The sequence below is a fragment of the Cynocephalus volans genome, chromosome 3, assembly GCF_027409185.1.
Source record: "Cynocephalus volans isolate mCynVol1 chromosome 3, mCynVol1.pri, whole genome shotgun sequence".
NCBI classification, from domain to species: domain Eukaryota; kingdom Metazoa; phylum Chordata; class Mammalia; order Dermoptera; family Cynocephalidae; genus Cynocephalus; species Cynocephalus volans.
Genome location: NC_084462.1, coordinates 173,516,313 through 173,536,704, shown reverse-complemented (window position 1 = coordinate 173,536,704; position 20,392 = coordinate 173,516,313). Strand labels below are relative to the sequence as shown.

Sequence of the window (20,392 nt, the reverse complement as noted above, 5' to 3'; positions counted from 1 at the left end):
TTTGTATGAGACAGAACCAGATTCCTGTAGCTCATCATTTCTGTGAATGCTTTGCTGGTGGAGGAGGGAAAGAAGTCCACACTCCCTCCTGATGTGTCCTTTCAGAGAGTTTCCTGTAGCTCAGTGTGTTTGGTTCCCAGGGATCATGTGCCTTCATTCCTGCACCAGTAGTTATTGATCACTACTGCACATAAGGGACACTGTCTGGAGATCAGTAAGGCGGATGCAAATGCTGTGGACAAGACTACTCGTCAAATAACTTTCTAAGATGGGCGCTTTGTCATACAGAATTCCAAGATCAAGGGCTCTCCCCTCCAGGGCTTGTTCTAACAGCAACTAAGTGTGTTAGGACTTTCGGTTGCAGGTAACAAACAGCCAGCCTGAACTGGCATGAGCAAAGGATGAGAAGGGATCAGCTCCTAAACTGAGATGTGCAGCGCTGGCTTTAGGCATGGCTGGATCCAGGTGTCAGTGGGTGGCATCAGGATTGGCTTAGCTCGCCTCCATGCTGTCTTCCTTCCCAGCTTGTGTCTCTCTACAAAGGGACCCTGAAAAGTCCTTGCTTTCAATTCACCACTTTCTTGTTTAGCAGAAAGAGAGCTCCTCCTGTCCAAAAAGATCCAGCAAAATTCCTGGCATTGGCTCTCATTGGACCATCTGCCTGTGGCCCTGGGGAGGGACCAGCCCCACTCAAATCATATGGATAAGAACAGGGGAAGGAAGGTCCCCCCAAGGAGAACCAGGGTTTTAGTATCATGGGCAGGCAAGAACAATAGACATTGATGTTGACTCTGTCAACCGCCCCAGCACTCTGAGTAGCTGACTCTCGTATGATCTGGTTCTCTCTGAGACATGCCAATATGCGTTTGGGCCGGACACCTCTGTTCTCTTGGACACAGGGTGTGTGGCCATAGCCCACAAGACTTCCTGACCCCTCCACCTCCCCGTCACCTGTCTAGGTTCATGGTATCACAGTGTCCTCGTCACCCTGGCAGAAGACCACAGGTATGGACCTCCTCTTCCCCCTTAGCCTTTCATCCTGTGAGGCAGGTGGCCGTAGCATTTCTACATCTGTCCCTTCCTCTCCATTCCCACATAACTCCAGCTTCTCCCTGAAGCCCCTGTTCCCTCCCACCTCCCCACCAGCCCAAGTGATGTTTCTAAAATAGGGGTCAGCATACTACAGCCCACAGGCCAAATCCAGCTCCCCACCTGTTTTTAATATTGTCCACAAGCTAAAAATGGTGTCTACATTTTTAAATGATTGGAAACAGTTTTACAAGAATAAGGTTTTGTGACACATGAAAAATGATCAGGGATTCAGATTTCAGGGAGCATAAAGTTTTATTGGAACATAGCCATGCCCATTTGTTTATGTGTTCTATACGGCTGCATCACGCCACCACGGTGGCGTGGAGTGGTTGCAGCAGCGACCATATGGCCTGCAAAGCCTAAAATATTTACTGTCTGATCCTTTCCAGAAAGAAGCTTGCCAACCATTTGTTTAAAATACTCTAATCCTGTCATTCCTTTGTTTAGAAATCTTCTGATGCTCCCTGGTGTCCTTGGCACAAAGCTGAGTCCTTATCCTGCCACTCAGTGTCCTCCAATCTGGTTCAACCTCATTTTCCAGTCTCTCTTCCCTGCTGAAGCCTCCCCTACCTCCCAATATGCCCTGGATCCTCACTGCACTGAATTCCCAGTCTCCTGGACTCCCTCCTGCCTCGCAATCCAGCTGGTTCCTTTGCCTAGAGAGTCTCCCTTCTTCCTCCTGGATGTCTCCCAGGAAATCCTCAGAGCCCAGCTCTTCCCAAAGTCATCTTTTCTGAGTTAGAGTTAATTGCTCCCTCTTCTACATTCCACTAAAGCTCTGTTTAAACCTCTCCCTGTGGCATTTGTCTTGTTACAGTCACCATTTAGTGACACGTCTCTTTTGCCCTCCCTGGTAGATGGCAAACATTGCCTGATTTATTCTTTTTCTCTCACAGCCCTTTGCACAAATCCCCCTGGTAGATGCCACACACTTGGTGCTTGTTGGAAGGAATGAAAGTCAAAATTTGGGCTGGGAGCAGCTTCCGTTCCAGAGACAGACCTGCTGGTTGTATAGGAGCACACACACTGGAGAAGTGCAGCTGGTGGAATAAAAATATTAAACTCCAGCAGAACTAACAGGGACGTTTGTCATTCTGCACAGTTCATGGGTAGAGATAGGTGAGAGATGTGCTGTTGTTGAAAGATGTGGATTTGAGGGCCGGCCCGTGGCTCACTTGGGAGAGTGCGGTGCTGATAACACCAAGGCCATGGGTTCGGATCCCTATATAGGTATGGCCGGTTCACTCACTTGGGAGAGCGTGGTGCTGACAACACCAAGACAAGGATTAAGATTCCCTTACCAGTCATCTTTAAAAAAAAAAAAAAAAAGAAAGAAAAGAAAAGAAAGATGTGGATTTGAGTCAACTTAATGAGACTTTCAGGAGAGGGTGGTGAGGGAAAGGGGAAGGGGTGTAATCGGAGAATTTTCTTGCATGTTCCTAATCTCCCAGTTTGTGTAGAGAGTTCTTGGAGCAAGAACGTGTGCTTTGACAGCATGTGGACTGGTAGATGAACCACGTGTGAGAGGGAGAGAGTGTGAAAGTGTCAGTTACAAAGAGCCCCAGTGAGGCAGGCATCAGTGTTCAGTGGGCAAAGACAGCAGCCATCATTTTAACTTGTTTTATTCCCTAGATCAGGGTTTCTCAATCTAGACACTATTGGCATTTTATGCTGGGTAATTCTTTGTTACAGGTGGTGATTCTGTGCATTGCAGGATGTTTAGCAGCATCTCTGGCTCTACCCGCAAGAACCAGTAACACAACGCCCCAAGTCATGACAACCAAAAATGTCTCCAGATGTCACAGGGGTGGGGCACAGTCAACCCCAGTTGAGAGCCACTTTCCTGTGTGAGACTTCTCACACTGTGGTGAAGGACCTCCTCCTTGATTTGACCAATACGCTTGTAAAATACTAAAAAAATAAGTTTCTAAAAAAATGATCCCGTACTCTGTCATCCCAGTGTCCAGTTGCTTTACAAGGGTGTAAATGCTCGTTCCCCCTCTGTTCTTATCCTGTCCCAGTGGGTAGCAGAGAGTTCACAGACCACACCTCAGCACAGCCCTAGACCCAGAATAGCGTTAGAGAACATGCGCCGCTTGTGCGGAAGTCACCATGTGCTCTGGAATTTTTGTCACTTTGGGCCCTTGACATGATGTATATTTGTTATTTTGGTGTCATGACCTCCCCTTTGAGCGTGCACGTGCACTTGGAAGGATGGTATTGGACTCGCCCTGGGAGGGTAATGATTTTCCTCTTGCTGGAAGTCGTTCCATGGCCACTCCTGGACAGCACACCTCCGCAGAGGCTCGGTGTCGTTCAGAATTCTCCTCGGGAGGGGCTGGATTGTACTTTCCCATGGATCTTCCTAGGAGCCGTTTTATTCCCTGATCGTTTGGTGAAGCCCACGGGTATGGATCCGGAGGTCAGACCTCCTGCCAACATGCTCCTGTGCAGTCTGTCCCGGGAAACAGAGCTGATGGGATTCCGTGTTCTGGCCCCAGAGGCCAGGATGGCTTGCTTGTCCATCTTGAGCTGTCCACCTTGGAAGTTTGATACCCTTGCCTTGGGTCCTGTGGCCAGAATCGCCTGGTAAATGGTGGGAGAGTGGAGACAGAGAGAAATTTCCATCATCTTTTCTGGGAAAGGAAAGTGCTTACTATGTGTATGTGCAGAGTGGGTCACAGCGGATTGAGAGTTCAGAAAGGTCAATGGCTTTTGTGCTGTCACCATGTCTAGCCTTTCAGACTAGGTGTGAGGTCTGGTGTACTTGGTGAAGAACTCACAACACTGGGCAGGTAAGCAGAGGAAGAGAGGGGTTGGCAGGAGAGCAGGGGACATTTCTGTCTTGACGGGCAGCTGCTTTCCTGCTGGTGCCGTGTGCACTCCATTGAGGGGGCTCAGCACAGCTGAAATTGAGCTGAGAAATTGGGGGGGGTGTCAGGCATCTTATCGATCACCTGTGCTGTCCTCTTACTGAGGAGGAAACTGAGGCCAGCTCTCCCAAATTAACAGTGGCAGAACTGAGGCCAGAACTGAACTTTTCAGACTCTCAATCCAATGCTCATTGTCAGATTTTTTACTGATTCATCAACCTTAATTTGGCTGATGTTTTCGAAGAGGGGTGACGGGTCTGAAAAGACATCTAAGGGAAGAAAATTCCACAAGCGAAGGTTCAATGGACTAATGTGGTTCATCTCATATTTTGTTCTGTGATTCGGATGAATCTCCCATTTATAACATGCTAAGAACCTCTTCAAACCTCACAGTGCTTTTGTGGAAAATAAGGAGCTAAGTAATCCTCCACAAGCTCACAAAGGAAAGCCAAGAATAAAATCCAGACCCTAGCGACTCTTCGTCGGAAATGTTTTTGAGAATTAGAGCCAAGGACAAGAATAAGCACAGAACCTAGAAGGAATTAGGCAGACTTTCTTTGTTCTGAGATTTTAGGAAAAAAAGGGTCATGTGTCCACATTACAGCTGTCAGTCATTCAACACATGTTTAGTTAAGCACCTACTATGTGTGAGACTCCTTTCCAGGAAGATCTCAGGGGGCCCTCCCAAATGGAACTGATGGACTCTGCCCCTGTTTGTGCTACATCCTGGCCTGAGTTTTCTTGTGTTGAGGCTGCTCAGGGGACCAGCAGTGACTAGGTCTAGGAGGAGAGGCAGGATTATGCCAAGGAGAAAGATTTCTGAACAAACGGAGCCCACGGAGTTGGGGTGCGGAGACAAGGGAAGGAGCTAGGAGTACGGGGGTGGGGGGCCTGCAACTGTGGGTCCCAAGTGCTGGTCCCTCCACCAGCCTGGCCTCCTGGTTCTGCCCCACCAAGGGACAGGTGGGCTCCTCATTCTTCACATCCAACCCCTATTTGCCATGGCCCAGTGTACCATAGCAACAGACCTCACAGGAGGTACACACACACACATCCTATATATGTGTATATATTTTTAAAGATCCATAAAGAGATTTATTTTAAGGTATTAATTCATATGGTTATGGGGACTAGAAAACCTGAAATCTACAGGGCAGACCAGCAGTTTGGAAACTCTCAGGCAAGAGCCCGTGCTGCAGTCTTGAGGCAGAATTTCCTCTCCAAGAAACTTCAGTTTTTGCTCTTAAGACCAACTGATTGGAGTGGAATTGAATTCACATCCACTTTGTTGAGGATGATAATCTCCTTTACTTAAAGTCAGCTGACGTGGGCACCACACTCTCCACGGGTTTGCTGCATGCCACCACCTGTCCTATGTCAGTATCTCCAGGCTTGGTCCACTCCTTGCCACCAGGGCAACCCCCTTCACTGGCTCTCCATCATTTGTCTACCTGTCCATGTGCACTGGACTGGGCACATCCGCAAGACTCGTGCCTAGCCTAGTGCCTGGCGCCTCTGGGGACTGCCGGACCAGACCCTGACATGTCCTGAGCATCCTCCAGCACGGCAGCTCTTCCTCTTGGAGGGTGATTTGACTTTCAGAGGAAGCCAGAATTATTCAGAGAGCAGTAAGCTATCAAGTCAGAAAATAACCTGATCCTGAAAGAGTGCGAGTCAATACACGTTTCTCACATATTTACAAAATACCTTCCCAGCGACACCTGCGTTTATGTTTGATTAAATAATTAGGCACCACAGCCTAGCCAAGTTGGCACATAAAACTGCCATCACATCCAACTTGCAGTTTAGCCTTGACCTCAGGACCAGATCATGTCCGAGGTAAAGGGAGGGGTCATTCCAGCCTTTCTCCAGGTCCCTCCTGGTTAATGGAGAGCTTGTACAGCTTGCTCTTGGCAAATCGCCCACCCTCCCTTAGCTTTGGGTAGAGAGGCGCTCCTGAGCCCAAGCACCCTGCTCCAGCATCTACCTTTCCCCAGATACTGTCTCACTTTGGTGAACTTGAGGCTGTCTAGGATGAGAAGTACCCCGCATCTGTGTTGGAAATGGTGGAAGTCTTTCCTGGCATATTGGCATGAGTTAATTTGAACTCTCTTGACTGATTGGTTTTGATTTTTACTCCAGGTCATTGTACCCTAGTGAATAGAGTCCATGAAATTTATCTTCCACACTGGGAGACTTTTGAGAGTGAAAGGGACACTTCATTGTACCGGACAGCAGGTGTGAATCAGGACTGTCCCGGACATAACAGAGCATATAAAGACCTCCTAATGACCATTACTATGTTATTCCTAAGAGCTCGTCAGTACATGAGTTGTTTTCAGTGCCTGTGTTCTGTGGATAAAAGGTTAATCTAGTCAACAAACATGAGTGCTGTTGTGGGTTGAGCTGTTTCCCCGCAAAACATATGTTGAAGTCCTAATACCTGGTACCTGTAAATGTGACCTTATTTGGAAATAGGGTCTTTGCAGATATAGTCAGGATGAGGTCATACTGGATTAGAGTGAGCCCTAAATCCAGTGACTGGTGTCCTTATAAAGAAGGCCATGTGAAGACTTGGAGAGAAGAGAAGGCCATATAAAGACAGAGGCAGACATTGGAGTGATGAGTTTCTACAAACCAAGGAACACCAAGGACTGCCAGCTGTCACAGGGGCTAGGAGAGAGACGTGCAACAGATTCTCCCTGAGCCTCCAAAAGGAACCAGCCCTGTCAACACCTTGATTTTCAACCTTCAGCCTCCAGAACTGTGATAAAATAAATTTCTGTTGTTTTAAGTGTGTAGTACTTGTTATGACAGCCCTCGGAAACGCTATTGTGAAAGCTCAATACAAGTGCCCAGCACGTGCCAGGTTCTGATGGAAATGTCCAGGATGCATTGGCAATTGCAGAGGAAACAGCCCGTTCTTATGAGAGCTCACACTGTAGAGGTTCACACTGGACTCCATGGACTGCTGGCCGTGTGGTCTGGCCTGAATAACTGTCTTTGCAGGTTGATCAGACAACTTGAATTAACATGTGGCCCAAATAAAGTCTCACAGCCACCTTTGCTGGAGAATATACTGGTGAGTGTGGGCCCGTTTACATGTGGGGCCTGTGCCCCGAGTAAATTGGGTTTGTTCTTGTCATTGGTGATGGTAAGATGGCTCAGGTGACACTGCCGTCTCGTTGCCCGGGATGCAGAGTGCTTGTCATCATGAACCCCCCTGAGAACGGGTCCTGGCATCAGAGCCCTCGCTGCTTCTTGGGCTTCTGCTGTTGAACTCCGACCTCCGGAGATGAACTCACCTTTGGAGCAGCAGCAGCGGGGACCAGATCCAGCCCCGTCCCAGAGTCTTATCAGGGGGAGGTGCAGTAATGGCGGGTGTGCACCATTGTCACGTGTGTGATTCAGTTACTTGTCCATCCTCGCGATCGACAGTATGACAACATGGAAACAGCGGTGAGCTCTCAAAGTTTGTCAGCGGGAACGTGCGCCCTTTCTCCTACACTGTGGGAGGTTTGATGAGTTCCTCTTCATTGAAGTATAACTTAAATACAATAAGATACATAGATTTTTAAGTGTATAGTTTGACTTGTGGCAAATGTATACAACTGTATAATTACCACTGCAGTCAAAATCTAGAACATTCCCATCACCCCAGAAATCAGTCCCTCTGCAACCCCCAGCTGCCCCGATTTCTGTTGCTGAGCTTGGTTTAGACTGTGCTTGGATGTCACATACGTGGCATTATACTGTTTGTACTGTTTTGTGCTGGACTCTCTCATGCCCCGTGTTTTTAAGCTTCTGTCTTTTTTGATAAATCATGGTAAAGGGACTTAAACATTTTCACTGTAAAGCATTTGGAAAGGGGGCCAGGAGAGGGGAAGCCATTTAGAATTCCTCCACCTGCTACAACACTGTGACGGTTTTGGAGTATTTCCTTCCAGTTCTTTTCGTTTGCTTATTTGTTCACAGCTTCAGACAATCCACAGGTGATTTTGTGTGTTGCTTTTCTCCATTATGATAAACCCCTTTTCTGCATCCATTGTCTTTAATTATCCTTCTAGATGTACTCTACTTAAAATGGCCCATGAGGGCAGGGGCTTTGACCTGTCCTGTTCACTGATGTATTCTCCCAATCTAGACCGGTGTTGGGACTGGTTGGTGCCAGTAAATATTTGTGGAAAGACTAGGGGAAGTATCACGACTATATAACCATTACCCTAGCCCTGGACAATCAGTGACTTCCACTGTCTATTAGAGGTAACAAGCATCTTTACACATGTGATTTTCTCCCCCATATTTTGAGTGATACTCTTAGAGCAAATTCAAAATTATTGTATCAAAGAGAAGAAGCTTTTTTTTTTTTTTTTGGCTCTGGATATATAGTCAAGTGCCATTAAGAGCTGGATTACTCAGATTTCAGTCTTGGCTCTGTCACTTACTGGCTATGTGATCTTGAGCAAATTACTTAACCTTTCTGTGCCCTAGTTTTCTCATCTTCACAATGGGGCTAATGGTAGTATTTCACAGGCTCGTTGCAAGGATTAAATGAAATACTACATGTAAAGTACTTAAATTGTTTGGCAGGGGTAAGTCTTATATATTTATTTGTTGTTTATGTTTTATAGGTAGAACATTACATCATGCTAAAAAAAAAAAAAAAAGTTGTAACTATCTTTCCAAATAGAAATGGTTTACCTTAATAATCTCTGTCCTTACAAACTCAGTAGTGCTGTGTGTTGCCTACTGGTGACTGGCTCAGAGTTTGCTTGTTGTGCAGTGCATAGGAATTTTGGTTCCTAATTCACTGTAGATATTGAGTACATTCCTGGCTGAACGTTCTAGCTGGACACTCTCCGATACAGGTAGGAGCAATATAGGGATGAGTAAGTTGTCACCACAGCACTCTGAGAGCACCCAACCTAGTGCAGGGGAAAGACATATAGACACAACTAAAGATTGTTGCTAATTGTGGAAACAAACTACCCAAATAAAAACAAATCCAAGGTATTTATTCTGAGTTTACTATGCAAGGGAGTTGGCCACCATCATGTGTGTTTGGCAGAGACGCAGTCAGGCAGGGGAGTGGGGAAGCTGTATTCGGGAAGGAGGGCAAGGCTTCAGGAGTGCCTCGACTGGAGGTCATGGGCACAGGGGGAGCTGGAAGCAGGGCATTTTAGGCCCTTGGATTGGGGAGTGTATGAGTTTCCTACAGCAGCTGTACCAAAGTGCCACGAACTGGGTGACTGAAAACAACAGAAATTTATTCCCTCACAGCTTCAGAGGCCACAGGTATTGACAAGGTATTGGCGAGGTTGGTTCCCCTTGGAGGGTCAGAGGAGAATCCATTCCATGCCTCTCTCTGAGCTTCTGGTGGCTTTTGGCAGTGCTCCATGTTCCGTGACTTGTAGAGGCATCACTCCAGTCTCTGTCTTCATCATCCCATGGCCTTGTTCTCTGTGCCTGTCCTCTCCTCTTACTTATAAGGACACCAGTCATTGGATTCAAGGCCTGCCCTAATCCAGTATGACTTTGTGTCAATTTAACAAATTACATCTGCAAAAGACCTTATGTTATGGCTTGAATTGTGTCCCCCAAAATTCATACAGTGTGATGGTACTTGGAGATCGTGCCTTTAGGGAGGTAATTAAGATTAAATGAGGTTAATAAAATAGGATTGGTGTCCTTATAAGGAGAGGAAGAGACACCAGGAGTGCACGCACAGAGAAGAGGCCATGGGAGGAGACACAGTGAGATGGTGGCTGTCTGCAGTCTAGAAAGAGAGCCCTCACCTGAACCCAACCCTGCCGGCACCTTGATCTTGGACTCGCAGCCCTCAGAACTGTGAGAAAATAAATTTCTGTTGTCTAAGACACCCAGCCTGTGGTATTTTGTTATGGTAGCCCTAACAGACTAAATATACCTTATTTCCAAATAAATTCACATTCTGAGGTCCCTGGTGGACATGAATTTGGGGGGAGGACATTAACTCCCTACAAGGAACATACTCAGCTTTCTCTGGTTGGTTTGGAGTTGGATGCAGGAGCAAACAGTAGGGAAGGTGGCCATTGTTAACCCAGCCCTGACCATGCTCGGCCTATTCCCACAGAGGCTGTGGGTCAGAGTTACGCTGTCCTGTGTGGTCTGGCGATTATCCATTTGTATATTCAGGCTTTTGCACTTCTCTTGCTAACTAGCTGTGACACTGGGTAAAGCATTTGGCCTTTCTGGACTTTGTTGTTCTCATCTTTAAAATGGGTTAAGCGGTTCTCAGTGGGACAAGGATGTTCAGTATCAGAGCAGAGACAGAGGTGGGGATGGCAGGGATGGCTCGGAAAACGTTGCCCCTGTGACTTCGACAAGCCCACTCCCTGTCGTGGGTGAGCAACAACCATGCCACGTCGCATCACGTCTGGGGCCTCATCCAGCCGTGAAATTCCATGACGGTTGCTCCTGGAAAGAGCAATCCTATTGCGGAGTCTTCCAATCATATTTTTATTTTTCGTGGAGCTTAATCTCTTTGGGAATGTACTGAAAGAAAAATAGGATTTTAAACTCCTTTTCATGCTGTGGTTAAGTCAGAGCTTTAATCTAATTATTTTTTACTCCCGTTTGGGACATGAAGGTGATGATATAAAAACCTAGACATTTCAACTGTTGCCCATGAAAGGCATAACATTCTTAGCAAAGTTATTTTAAGCCGTAGAATTGGGGGGGTTGGGGAGGAAATCACAATTTTTTGCTTTTGGTTTCTGGCACTTGGGTGGTTTCTAAAACACATACCTTATATAAGTTGAAATGATAGAAATCTGAAGCTATTTAAATTACTTCCCAGCCCGCCAGTCTAGTTTTCGTAGTTTCAGAATAAACATCAGGGCTTAGAATATAGGGTTATTTTTAAATAGGGCAGAAAGCAAGGAGAGATTGACATGTTTTGAGGCAATTTTTTATCTTTTAAAAAATAAATTCAATTCATAGATTACATTCCCTAAAGAGCGGACTAATTGAAAGGTTTAAATAAGGTCAGCATCTAACAGAAAGTACGTCTCTGTCAAAAACTTTGTCTGGTATCATCTTGCAGCACCCCAGAGAGAGCCCGGCAAGGCTGGAGCTGAGGAGGCAGGACTGGTCACTGTCTCCCGGGGAACCTTCTGGGCAGAGCTCATTTTAGTGGCTGTGAAGTTGGTGTCAGAAGGGAAGTAGAGGCCAAATGCTCATTCACTCAGTGGGCATTTCCTGAACACCCACGTTGTGTCAGGACCAGGCCTGGCCAGTGCAGCTGGAGCAGAGGAGCCCCGTGAGGAAGTTGGCAGGGCCAGAGCAAGTGGGGCCTGTTAGGCCTTGGCAGGGCTTTTGGCATTTATCCTAAGTGCGTGTTGAAAAGCTTGTCTGGCTGCTGTGTGAAAACAGAAAGAACAGGCTGAGAGAGGACCTAGGGAATGAGGAGGAGGTCAGTGTAGTGGTCCAGGGTGAGATGATGCCCGTGGTGGGCACAGAGGGTGGATGGACGGGAGCAGCTTGGGAAGGAAGGCTGCCAGGACCCTGGGAGGATTGGCTGAAAGGGGTGGGGTGCAGCAGTCAGCATTCAGGGCAGGAAATTGTCATTCTCAGGGTTTTAAACAAAGAAATTTAATTCAGGGAATTGGGCGCTTACAAAATTGTAGGAAGGACTAAAGGAGCAGTGCTATGGCCTGAATGTTTGTGTCCCCCCAAAATTCATACGTGCAAGCCTAATCTCCAAGGAGGTGGGGGTTTGGGAGGTGATTAGGTCATAAGGACTCCACCTGCATGGTTGGGACCAGTGTTCTCATAAGAGGCCCCAGAGAGCTGGCTAGTGCCCCCCCACCGTGTGAGGAGGCAGAGAGAAGGCTCCCTCTATAAATCAGGAAACAGGCCCTCACCAGACACCAAATCTGCCAGCACCTTGATCTTGGACTTTCCAGCCTCCAGAATTATGAGAAGTAAGTTTCTGTTGTTTATAAGCTACCCAGTTTATGGTATTTTGTTATAACAGCCCAAACGGACTAAAACAAGTGGGAAACAATGATCAAATTCAGAACCATCCTGTAGGAAGAAGGAAGTGGATGCTATTGCCAGGAGAGTTTCTCAGCACTGACATCTCTATAACCTTGGTTGCCAGTGGAAACAGCAGCAGGAAGAGCACTTTGCCTCTTTTCTGTCCTCTGGAGCCCCTAGGTTGGCAGGATCTTCTTCACACCCAGGATGGTAGCTACAAGGGAGCCGAGGCTCCTTAGAACAGGAGGCAGGGCTGGTATGTGTGACTGTGCAGTACACAGACTATACACTGCATCTAGTGTCCCCGATGGGAAGGTTCACAGAAGGACATTGAAACGGATGTGGAGTCCCTGTTGGCCTGTTTACTACTCATCACAGGCTACAAGGAAGGAGGAAATATCAAGGACAGCACTAGGATTTCTTTCATGCAGAACAAGGCGGATGGTGGGCCATTCACTGAGGATGGGTTTAAGGTGCTTGTAGGATGGCCAAGGAGTGATGTCCAGTGGCTGCTAGATGTTTTAGGTCTTGAGCTCAGGAAAAATTGGGGTTTGGGCAATGTCTGCAGAGATTAAAGTCAGCCAGGGAGTGGTCACCTGGGAAGAGTGCAAAGATGGAGAAGAGGGCTTGGGATGACTTCCAAGAACACCACCATTCGGGGTTCCAGAGAAGAAGGGGATCCTCTAAAGGAGAGTGAGGCAAGGGAGGAGAGTCTGTGGCCACAGAAGCCAAGCGAGAACATTTCCAGAAAGGGGATCATGCAGCAACACGAGGAATCTTTCAGCATCGTGCTGCGTGAAAGAAGCCAGGCCAGAAAGGCTGTGTTATATGATTCATTGCTCTGATATTCTGGAAAAGGCAAACTGTAGGGTAAAGGAAACATATTAGTGGTTGCCAATGTTCAGGTACAGGGAGGGGCTGACAAGGAAAAGGCAGCACAAGGGAATTTTGGGGGTGATGGAACTGTTCTGTCTCAGGTGTGGTGGCAGATACACAACTGTATGCATTTCTCACAACAAAACCTGACACGGGCACCACACTCTCCACGGGTTTGCTGCATGCCACCGCCTGTCCTAAGTCAGTATCCCCGGGCTTGGTCCACTCCTCGCCACCAAGGCAAGCTCTTCACTGGCTCTCCATCGTTTGTCTACTTGTCCATTTGCACTGGACTGGGCACATCCGCCAGACTCGTGCCTAGCCTAGTACCTGGCACCTAGTAAATTCGCGAGAAACGTGTATTGACTCTCACTCTTTCAGGATCAGGGTATTTTCTGACTTGATAGTCTACTGCTTTCTGAATAATTTTGGCTTCCTCTGAAAGTCAAATCACCCTCCAAGAGGAAGAGCTCCCGTCCTGGAGGATGCTCAGGACACGTCAGGGTCTGGTCTGGCAGTCCCCAGAGGGTCCAGCATCTCCTGATGGATGCTTTGTAAATACTTGTTGAATAAACTCATGGACTGTGAGAACTAGCAGCAAAGTCAGCAGAAATATGGAGCCTTGAAGGGACAGCACTAATTCAGAGCGTCAAACACATGTTTGTGTATAAACAAAACAGCTCAGCTGTGCCTTGGGGCCTCCAAATGGCAGTTTGCAGCGTGCTTGGGGGATTGGCGATCTTTTGTCTCCAAGGACCTTAAGGTTTGCCCCGCAATGTCCAGGAAGGTAACTGGCAAGAAAGACCTCTCCCCAGCTCCCCTGGGCCCTGCTTGCAGTGGAGGGCAGACTCGTGGGAGGGAGGCAGACACCAGAGTGATGGAGAAGCCACTTCTGGACACAAGGTTCAAGGTAAGAATCTTTAAAGGAGGGCGGGGAGCGGCTGTCTGCCTCCTCCAGGGCATAGAGGGTGCTGGAATCTTTCCTGGTTCCCCCACTCGGCTCCACCTGCAGACACATCTCTCCCTTCCCTATAGCCACCACCCCCGCATTTCTGCAGCTTAAAGGCTTAGGCATGACCTGGAAAGCCGAGTGTGTGCACCCTGCTGATCCCTCCCTCCTCCCTGGCAGGGATTTGAGCGGGCAAGGCAGGCTCATCCCCAAGCAGACATGCCCGCCTCACGCCCTTGAACAAGGCCCTGGCTCCTGATCCCAGCAAGCCGCGGGAGGAGGAGGAAGGTATTCTCAGGGACCTGGGATTAACCCACTCCAGCATTCAGATCTGACGTGGCCAGTCTAATCTTTTACTCTCTCTGTGCTCTGCTCTTTTTCCCCACGAAGCTGGTTTTGTGTTCTCTTTGCTTTCACAAACCAAGGCTGTATGTCCTCTGGAGCAGTGGGGACAGAATGCGCGTGGAGGAATGAGTCTGTAAGCTGACGATCCTCAGAATGACCGCCAGCCTGGCAGGGTGCAGTGCTGTGCATACATCATGTCACATAATCCTCACAACAACCAGCTTCTGTGGTAATCCCCATTCACAGGTGAGGTGACAGCCCTGAGTTGCCAAGCAACTTGTTGGGGTCATGAGGTCATAAGGGACAGAGACACCTCCTGAACCTGAGTCCATCTGCTTCTAAAGACAACATGCTGAACCGCTGCATATGACCTCTGAGTTTAAGGTCGTTGCTGTTGGTGGCAAGGGTGGGAGGGACAGAGTTCCTGCTGAGCAAGATCAGTGGTCTGTACCCACCACCACCATGCCAGGGCATGCCACACACAATAAGGAAGACTGCTCCATCTCCTTTACAGCAGACTACCACTGAAGAGGCAGAGGACCCGAGAGGTTAAATGACTCAGCCGGGGCCACACAAGCTCATGGGTAGTTGAGCCAGGACTCCAGTCCACAATACAGTGTGATCTCTAACCTGCCAAACCATCTATGTTAGAGGCAACCCCTTACCCTGGATGAGGAACACAAGGTCCCCCTGTGAGTCTTGTTTTGTATGGCTGGATGCCCTGAGCTGGTCACTTCTCTCTCTGAGCCTCATCTGAAAACAGGGACATATATGTCTACATAGCCTGACTCGTGAGCTCCGGATGTGCCAGGAAGACTTGGATGGGTACAGAGGATGGTGGGTCTCAGCAGCTGGGAGCTCTGCTGGTTACCCACTGCCTTTGCTGGCAAAATTAAGGCCAAGGATGGTGTCTGCTCTCTGCAGCCCTCCAGCATACTCATGGGGGTGCAGAGCAGGGCTGTGAGGCCAAACAAGAAGTCTGTTCCCACCGAGGACAAGGCCGTTTATAACCCACACTCTCTCCATGCTGGAGGCCAGATGATGTCTTCAGCAGCAGAAAGGCAGCGGGGCTTTATTCTAATTTTCAAAGAATTCCCAGGATTGGACAAATGACCAGCTCTCAAAACACTGGTTTGGAGAATCAGGAAACGTCTCAAATGTTCATGGCAGAAGTGTCTATTGATTTGCACTGAAACATCCCAGACAGCTACACTTCTCCTGGAAACAAGATCCTGGCTGCAGCAATGCTGAGTCTCTCCCTTCCTAACTCTCCATCTCTAAGCCCACAGCCTTAAAGCAGATCCATGTCCTTGAAGTGATAGCGGCAATTCTATTAAAGAAGTTTGATTACAAAAAAATAAGTGAGAGAATCTGTTTTTCATTAAATGCTGCTTGTTTCAAAGTGGGAACATTTTCTGGGTATCTGGGGAGCTGGTGTCTGTGTCTTGTTAGGAGAATCTGAGCTTAAAAATCGGAAGAGTTTCCTTGTAAGAGAGAACCATCGTTTTCAAAGCTTAGGCCCAAATTATATTGACAGAAAAGGGATTTTTGTCCTGGAAGCCTCTTTAACAAGCACCAAACATCACAAAGTGTCATTCCAGGTACTAAAAGCATTTTCATGGGATGAGATCATACAGATTGTCATTCTTGTTAATATTTTACCATTGTTTATTCAATTCAATGTCAAGGTCTGTTGAGAACCTACTGTGTGCCAGGCCTGGGGATGCAGTTGTGAACAGGGCAGTACATATCCCTGCCTTCTGGAAGCTTCTGGTCTAGCTGGTGTGATGAGGACCAGTGGGGTTCTGGGACTGTCTTACTGAGGAGCTGTAGAAATGACATGCATTTATGTACACACATATTATTTATGCGTTCATTTATGTATATGCATGTATGTTTATTCATGACAGTGCTTATCCACTGGTCATCTAGAATGTGGCAGGGAAGAGGTGAGAAGGGACTATTTCTCCATTACCCATGAGCATTCTGAGGCAGACGAGCAGCTCAGAGCTGCTTGGGGGTGTAGGGTAGTACTCAAACCCCAAGCATTTGATTTGGATTGTTTCCACCATTATGGTTGTGTGGACATACGTTTGCATTTCTCTTGGGTGTATACTCGGGAGTAGAATTACTGGGTCATAGGGTGACTCTATGTTTAACCTCTTGCAGAACTACTGGACTGTCTTCCAAAGCTGCATGCACCATTTCATATTCCCACTAGCAATGGATGAGGGTTCCAGTATCTCCATATCCTTGCTGACACTTGTCATGTCTTTTGGGTTATAGCCATCCTGGTGGGTGTGAAGTGTTTCATACCTTTTTTAAAAACACAAGGCATATCAAAACATGATCGACTCTAAGGTGCTAGAATATCTGGGGATAATCCAGTATCCAGCAACTTTTTCCTAAGAGCACCAGTCTGCCCTGGACAGGGAAGTAGCTGGCTTGCTCACCAGTCAGTGTGAAGCCAGGTGGCCTCTGCGGTTCCTTGGCAGACTCCTAGATCTCAAGTGGGGTTCATCGGGAGGTCCACTGGTACCTAAGACTCTGCTGTCTCCTCTTGTCTTCCAGCGATTCACGAGTTCCCCTCAGACCTGTTCTCCAACAAGGAGCGACAGCATGGAGCCATCCTACTGCATATCCTCGGTGTAAGTGACCCTTACGGGTGCGATGTCACTAAACACCTGACACGTGAAGCCTGGCTGCACAACACAGCAGAGCCGTAGCATGCCTGAGACCTCATAAAGCCATGCAAGGAAAACAGATACTAGATCTCTCTCACCCACAAAGAAATGGTGTCTTAAATGTGTTAGGTGACTTGCCCAGTGTCATCACAGTGTCTTGTGATGGCCCCAGAACCAACACAAGAATGCAAGTCTTCCTGTGCCTCATTTTCTGCCTTTATAAAATAGGGATGATAGTACCTATTCCAGACGCATAAATATGTGTGAATATGGGTCAAGTGCATCAGACACTGTATGGCACATAATAAGTCCCTTATAAATGCTTGCCATCATGATTCCCATGACTACCCCCAAATTCTACCACCTTTACATAAGTATAATTTAAAATTTTGGTGCGTTTCTTTTCAATCTTCCCTCTATATTCAGATGGACCTTGATGACACATGGTAGAGTTCAAGCAGCAATTCAAAAAGGAACAGTGGGTTCAAACCTAAATCACAGGTCGCTTCTGAGATGGGATAGGCAAACTACAGCCCCAGCCAAATCTGGCTCACTTCCTGTCTTTGTAAATAAAGTTTTATTGGAACACAGCCACTCGCATTCATTTCCACATTGTCTATGGCTGCTTTTGAGCTTCAGTGGCAGAGCTGAGTAGAGTAGTTGTATCAGAGAATACATGTCCCACAAAGACAAAAATATGTACTGTCTGCCCTTTACAGAAAGGGTTTACTGACTGTATTGTGCGGTATGGGGAGATGAAGGTGGTTGAGGTTTGTTTTTCTATTTTGGATCAACTACAGCAAATTTTCCTCCTGATCCACTTCCCTGACCATGCAGCACCATCTGCTTGTATATTTAAACCCAACCAAGTATTACTCTTTGCAAGAGATAATTAAGAAGGTGAAATCTGGGACTCTCACATAGATAGTAACAACCAGAGAATAATTAATGAGTGAAGTTTCTAATTAACAGGGTAAACTGTTAATGAAAATGAAGGTTAGAATGAGGGTTGTAGGCACGTTTTGAATGGCGGGCTTGGAGATTATTTCTATAGCAGTTATTTTTCTAGCTTCTCTGGCTTTATGCTTCGTCCCCTTTCACTCGGTGGTATGGATTTGGCTAATTGGTCCTGTAGTTCTGTGGCCTTGGCTCATGAAACTGAGACAAAAGTTTTTCTGCCAAATCTGAGCACACCTCAGGAATTTTGCAGGAATCCTTTAGAGCAGGGGTTACCAAACTACGGCTAGAGGGCCAAATCCAGCCCACCACCTGTTTTCATAAATAAAGTTTTATTGGAACACAGCCACACCCATTCTGCGGCTGCTTTTGTCCTACAATAGCAGAGTAGTCGCAAAAAGAGACCATTTGGGCTACAAAGACTAAAATATACTCTCTGACCCTTTACAGAAAAAAATTTCTGACCTCTTCTTTAGAACGTGAAAATACTCTGGCTGAGGAGCCAGTTTTGTCTGCAGCATTACTAAGTTTTTCAGCACTCTCTGGCCTAAGAGATGGAAATCATGGTGCTTTCTTGCCTCCTCCCCCACCGCCACCCCCTTGTCACCACTGTTTCTGAGGGTGTCACAGGAGATGGAGGCCCTTTGCCTCATGGGACACCCTTTGCTGCAAGGTGACTGCTGTCGAGTGAATTCAAGTCGGAATCCTGGGATTTGTAGCAGGGTCTCTCCCATCTTGCTCTCTCCCTATTCCCCCCACCACTGTTTGTTTCTTTCTGCTTCCCTCCAAAAGACAATGAGTTAAATTCAGGGACAGTCACACCTGGACTCCAGTAGCCCCCTGCTCAGACCCCTGCTCAGATACAGCGAATCTATCTTCTGCTTCATGTAGTCACAGCTCATTATCGTGGGGTTGTTGCGTGTCACACTTGTGCCTGGAGCAGCCTGGCCTTTCTCTTTTGCACACAGGGCATCCATATCGTTTCTTTGAAGAAAGAAATGGCTTCCCCCATGCTTAGAGTAAAACTCATCTACTTTCCGTGGGTCTTGGTTCTTACCTCTCCCTCCAGCCTCATGTTCTCCATTTTCCACCTCAATCTCTGTTCTACCTGCTCATGACCTTGCTGTTCCACATATGCAGCAAGCACACTCTAGCCTCAGGGCCTTGGCACTTGCTGCCCCCGGGTAGTTATAGATACTTTATTTGCCTGTTTGTTTGCCCCCCACTAAGGTAAGTAACAAGAGGCAGAGGCTTTTCCTGGCTTCCTCTCCAGGCCTAGAACAGTGCCCGGCATGTAGGATGAGCTCAGTAAAGCCATGTTGGATCGCTGAACAGATGGATGGGAGGGAGAGGGTCCAGATATAAAATCTGTTTAAACTACTGATCTGTTCCTCCTTAAACATCAAACAGATGAAGAAACTGAGACCCAGAGACATGACTTATCCAAAGTCATCTGGCAAATATAAGTCCCAGAATCAGCATTAGAATCTGGATTCTGAGGGCCGGCCTATGGCTTACTCGGGAGAGTGCGGTGCTGATAACACCAAGGCCACGGGTTTAGATCCTGTATACAGATGGCCGGTTCACTCACTGGCTGAGCGTGGTGCTGACAACACCAAGTCAAGGGTTGAGATCCCCTTACCGTTCATCTTTAAAAAAAAAGAATCTGGATTCTGTCCCGTGAACCTCCCAGTGTAAGTGGCCTGTGTACTTTAACATGTGCCAGCATTACGTAGTATCCCAGGAAGTGCTAGATCTCAAGTTGCCTCAAGCTGCCATTTGCTTTGGCAGGGAGTGAGCTGTTCATAACAAGGAAATGATGCCTTCACTAAAAATAAAGGGAGTAAATCAAAATTGTAATTATTTTAAATTCTTAGAATGGCGATTCTAAATGCTTTCCTTCTTGGCCCTTGGGGTTATTAGATCTTGCCTTTCAAGGGAAGACTCTGGTGCTGGGATAGAGAGCTGCTTCTTTAAGAAGAGATGTTTGAGATAAGAAGAAAAAGTCTTTTTCCTACTGAAACTCACCTCACTCTACTTCACCTCTGATTACCAAAATGTGTGTGGGTTTTTTTCCCTGTACTCCAAGAAATTCTCCAGTGGACACCAACTAGGTGTCCTCTAACTCAATTTAATTGACACTGTCTACCTGGAGATAGTGTCAGATCCCACAGGGTAAGGGCTCAGTCCCATGAAACTGCCCTACTTTAGAGTCAGTTGCAAGCCCCGGGTGTGACCTGTACTTCTGACTGGCCGACTATACACTGGGAGTTCCCACGACCCACCCCCCTCGAGTTCAGTTAATTTGCTGGGCGTCTCACAGAACTCAGGGAAACACCTTACTTCCATTTGCCCATTTATTGTAAAGGATATTACAAAGGGTACAGATGAACAGCCTAATGGTGCCAGGAAAGAGAGCCAGAGATTCACAGAGCAAGATATCACAGCACCCTGCAGGAACCTCCATGTGTTCAGCAACTCGGAAGCTCTCCAGACCCTGTCCTTTTGAGTTTTTATGGAGGTTTCATTCAGTAGGTGTGACTGATTACATCACTGGCCATTGGTGGTCATCTCAGCCTTCAGCCCCTCTCCCCTCA

General features: G+C 47.3%; 1 protein-coding gene across 2 annotated transcripts in view; it reads left to right on the top strand.

Moving 5' to 3' along the window:
- The window catches only part of SLC24A4 (solute carrier family 24 member 4), a 143,472-nt gene that overhangs the window by 71,552 nt on the left and 51,528 nt on the right, over nucleotides 1–20,392 (top strand). For both annotated transcript variants that reach the window (XM_063091348.1, XM_063091346.1), the window contains exon 3: nucleotides 16,726–16,802. In XM_063091348.1, coding sequence (XP_062947418.1) covers nucleotides 16,726–16,802 — 77 coding nt within the window. The remainder of the gene's footprint in view (nucleotides 1–16,725; nucleotides 16,803–20,392) is intronic.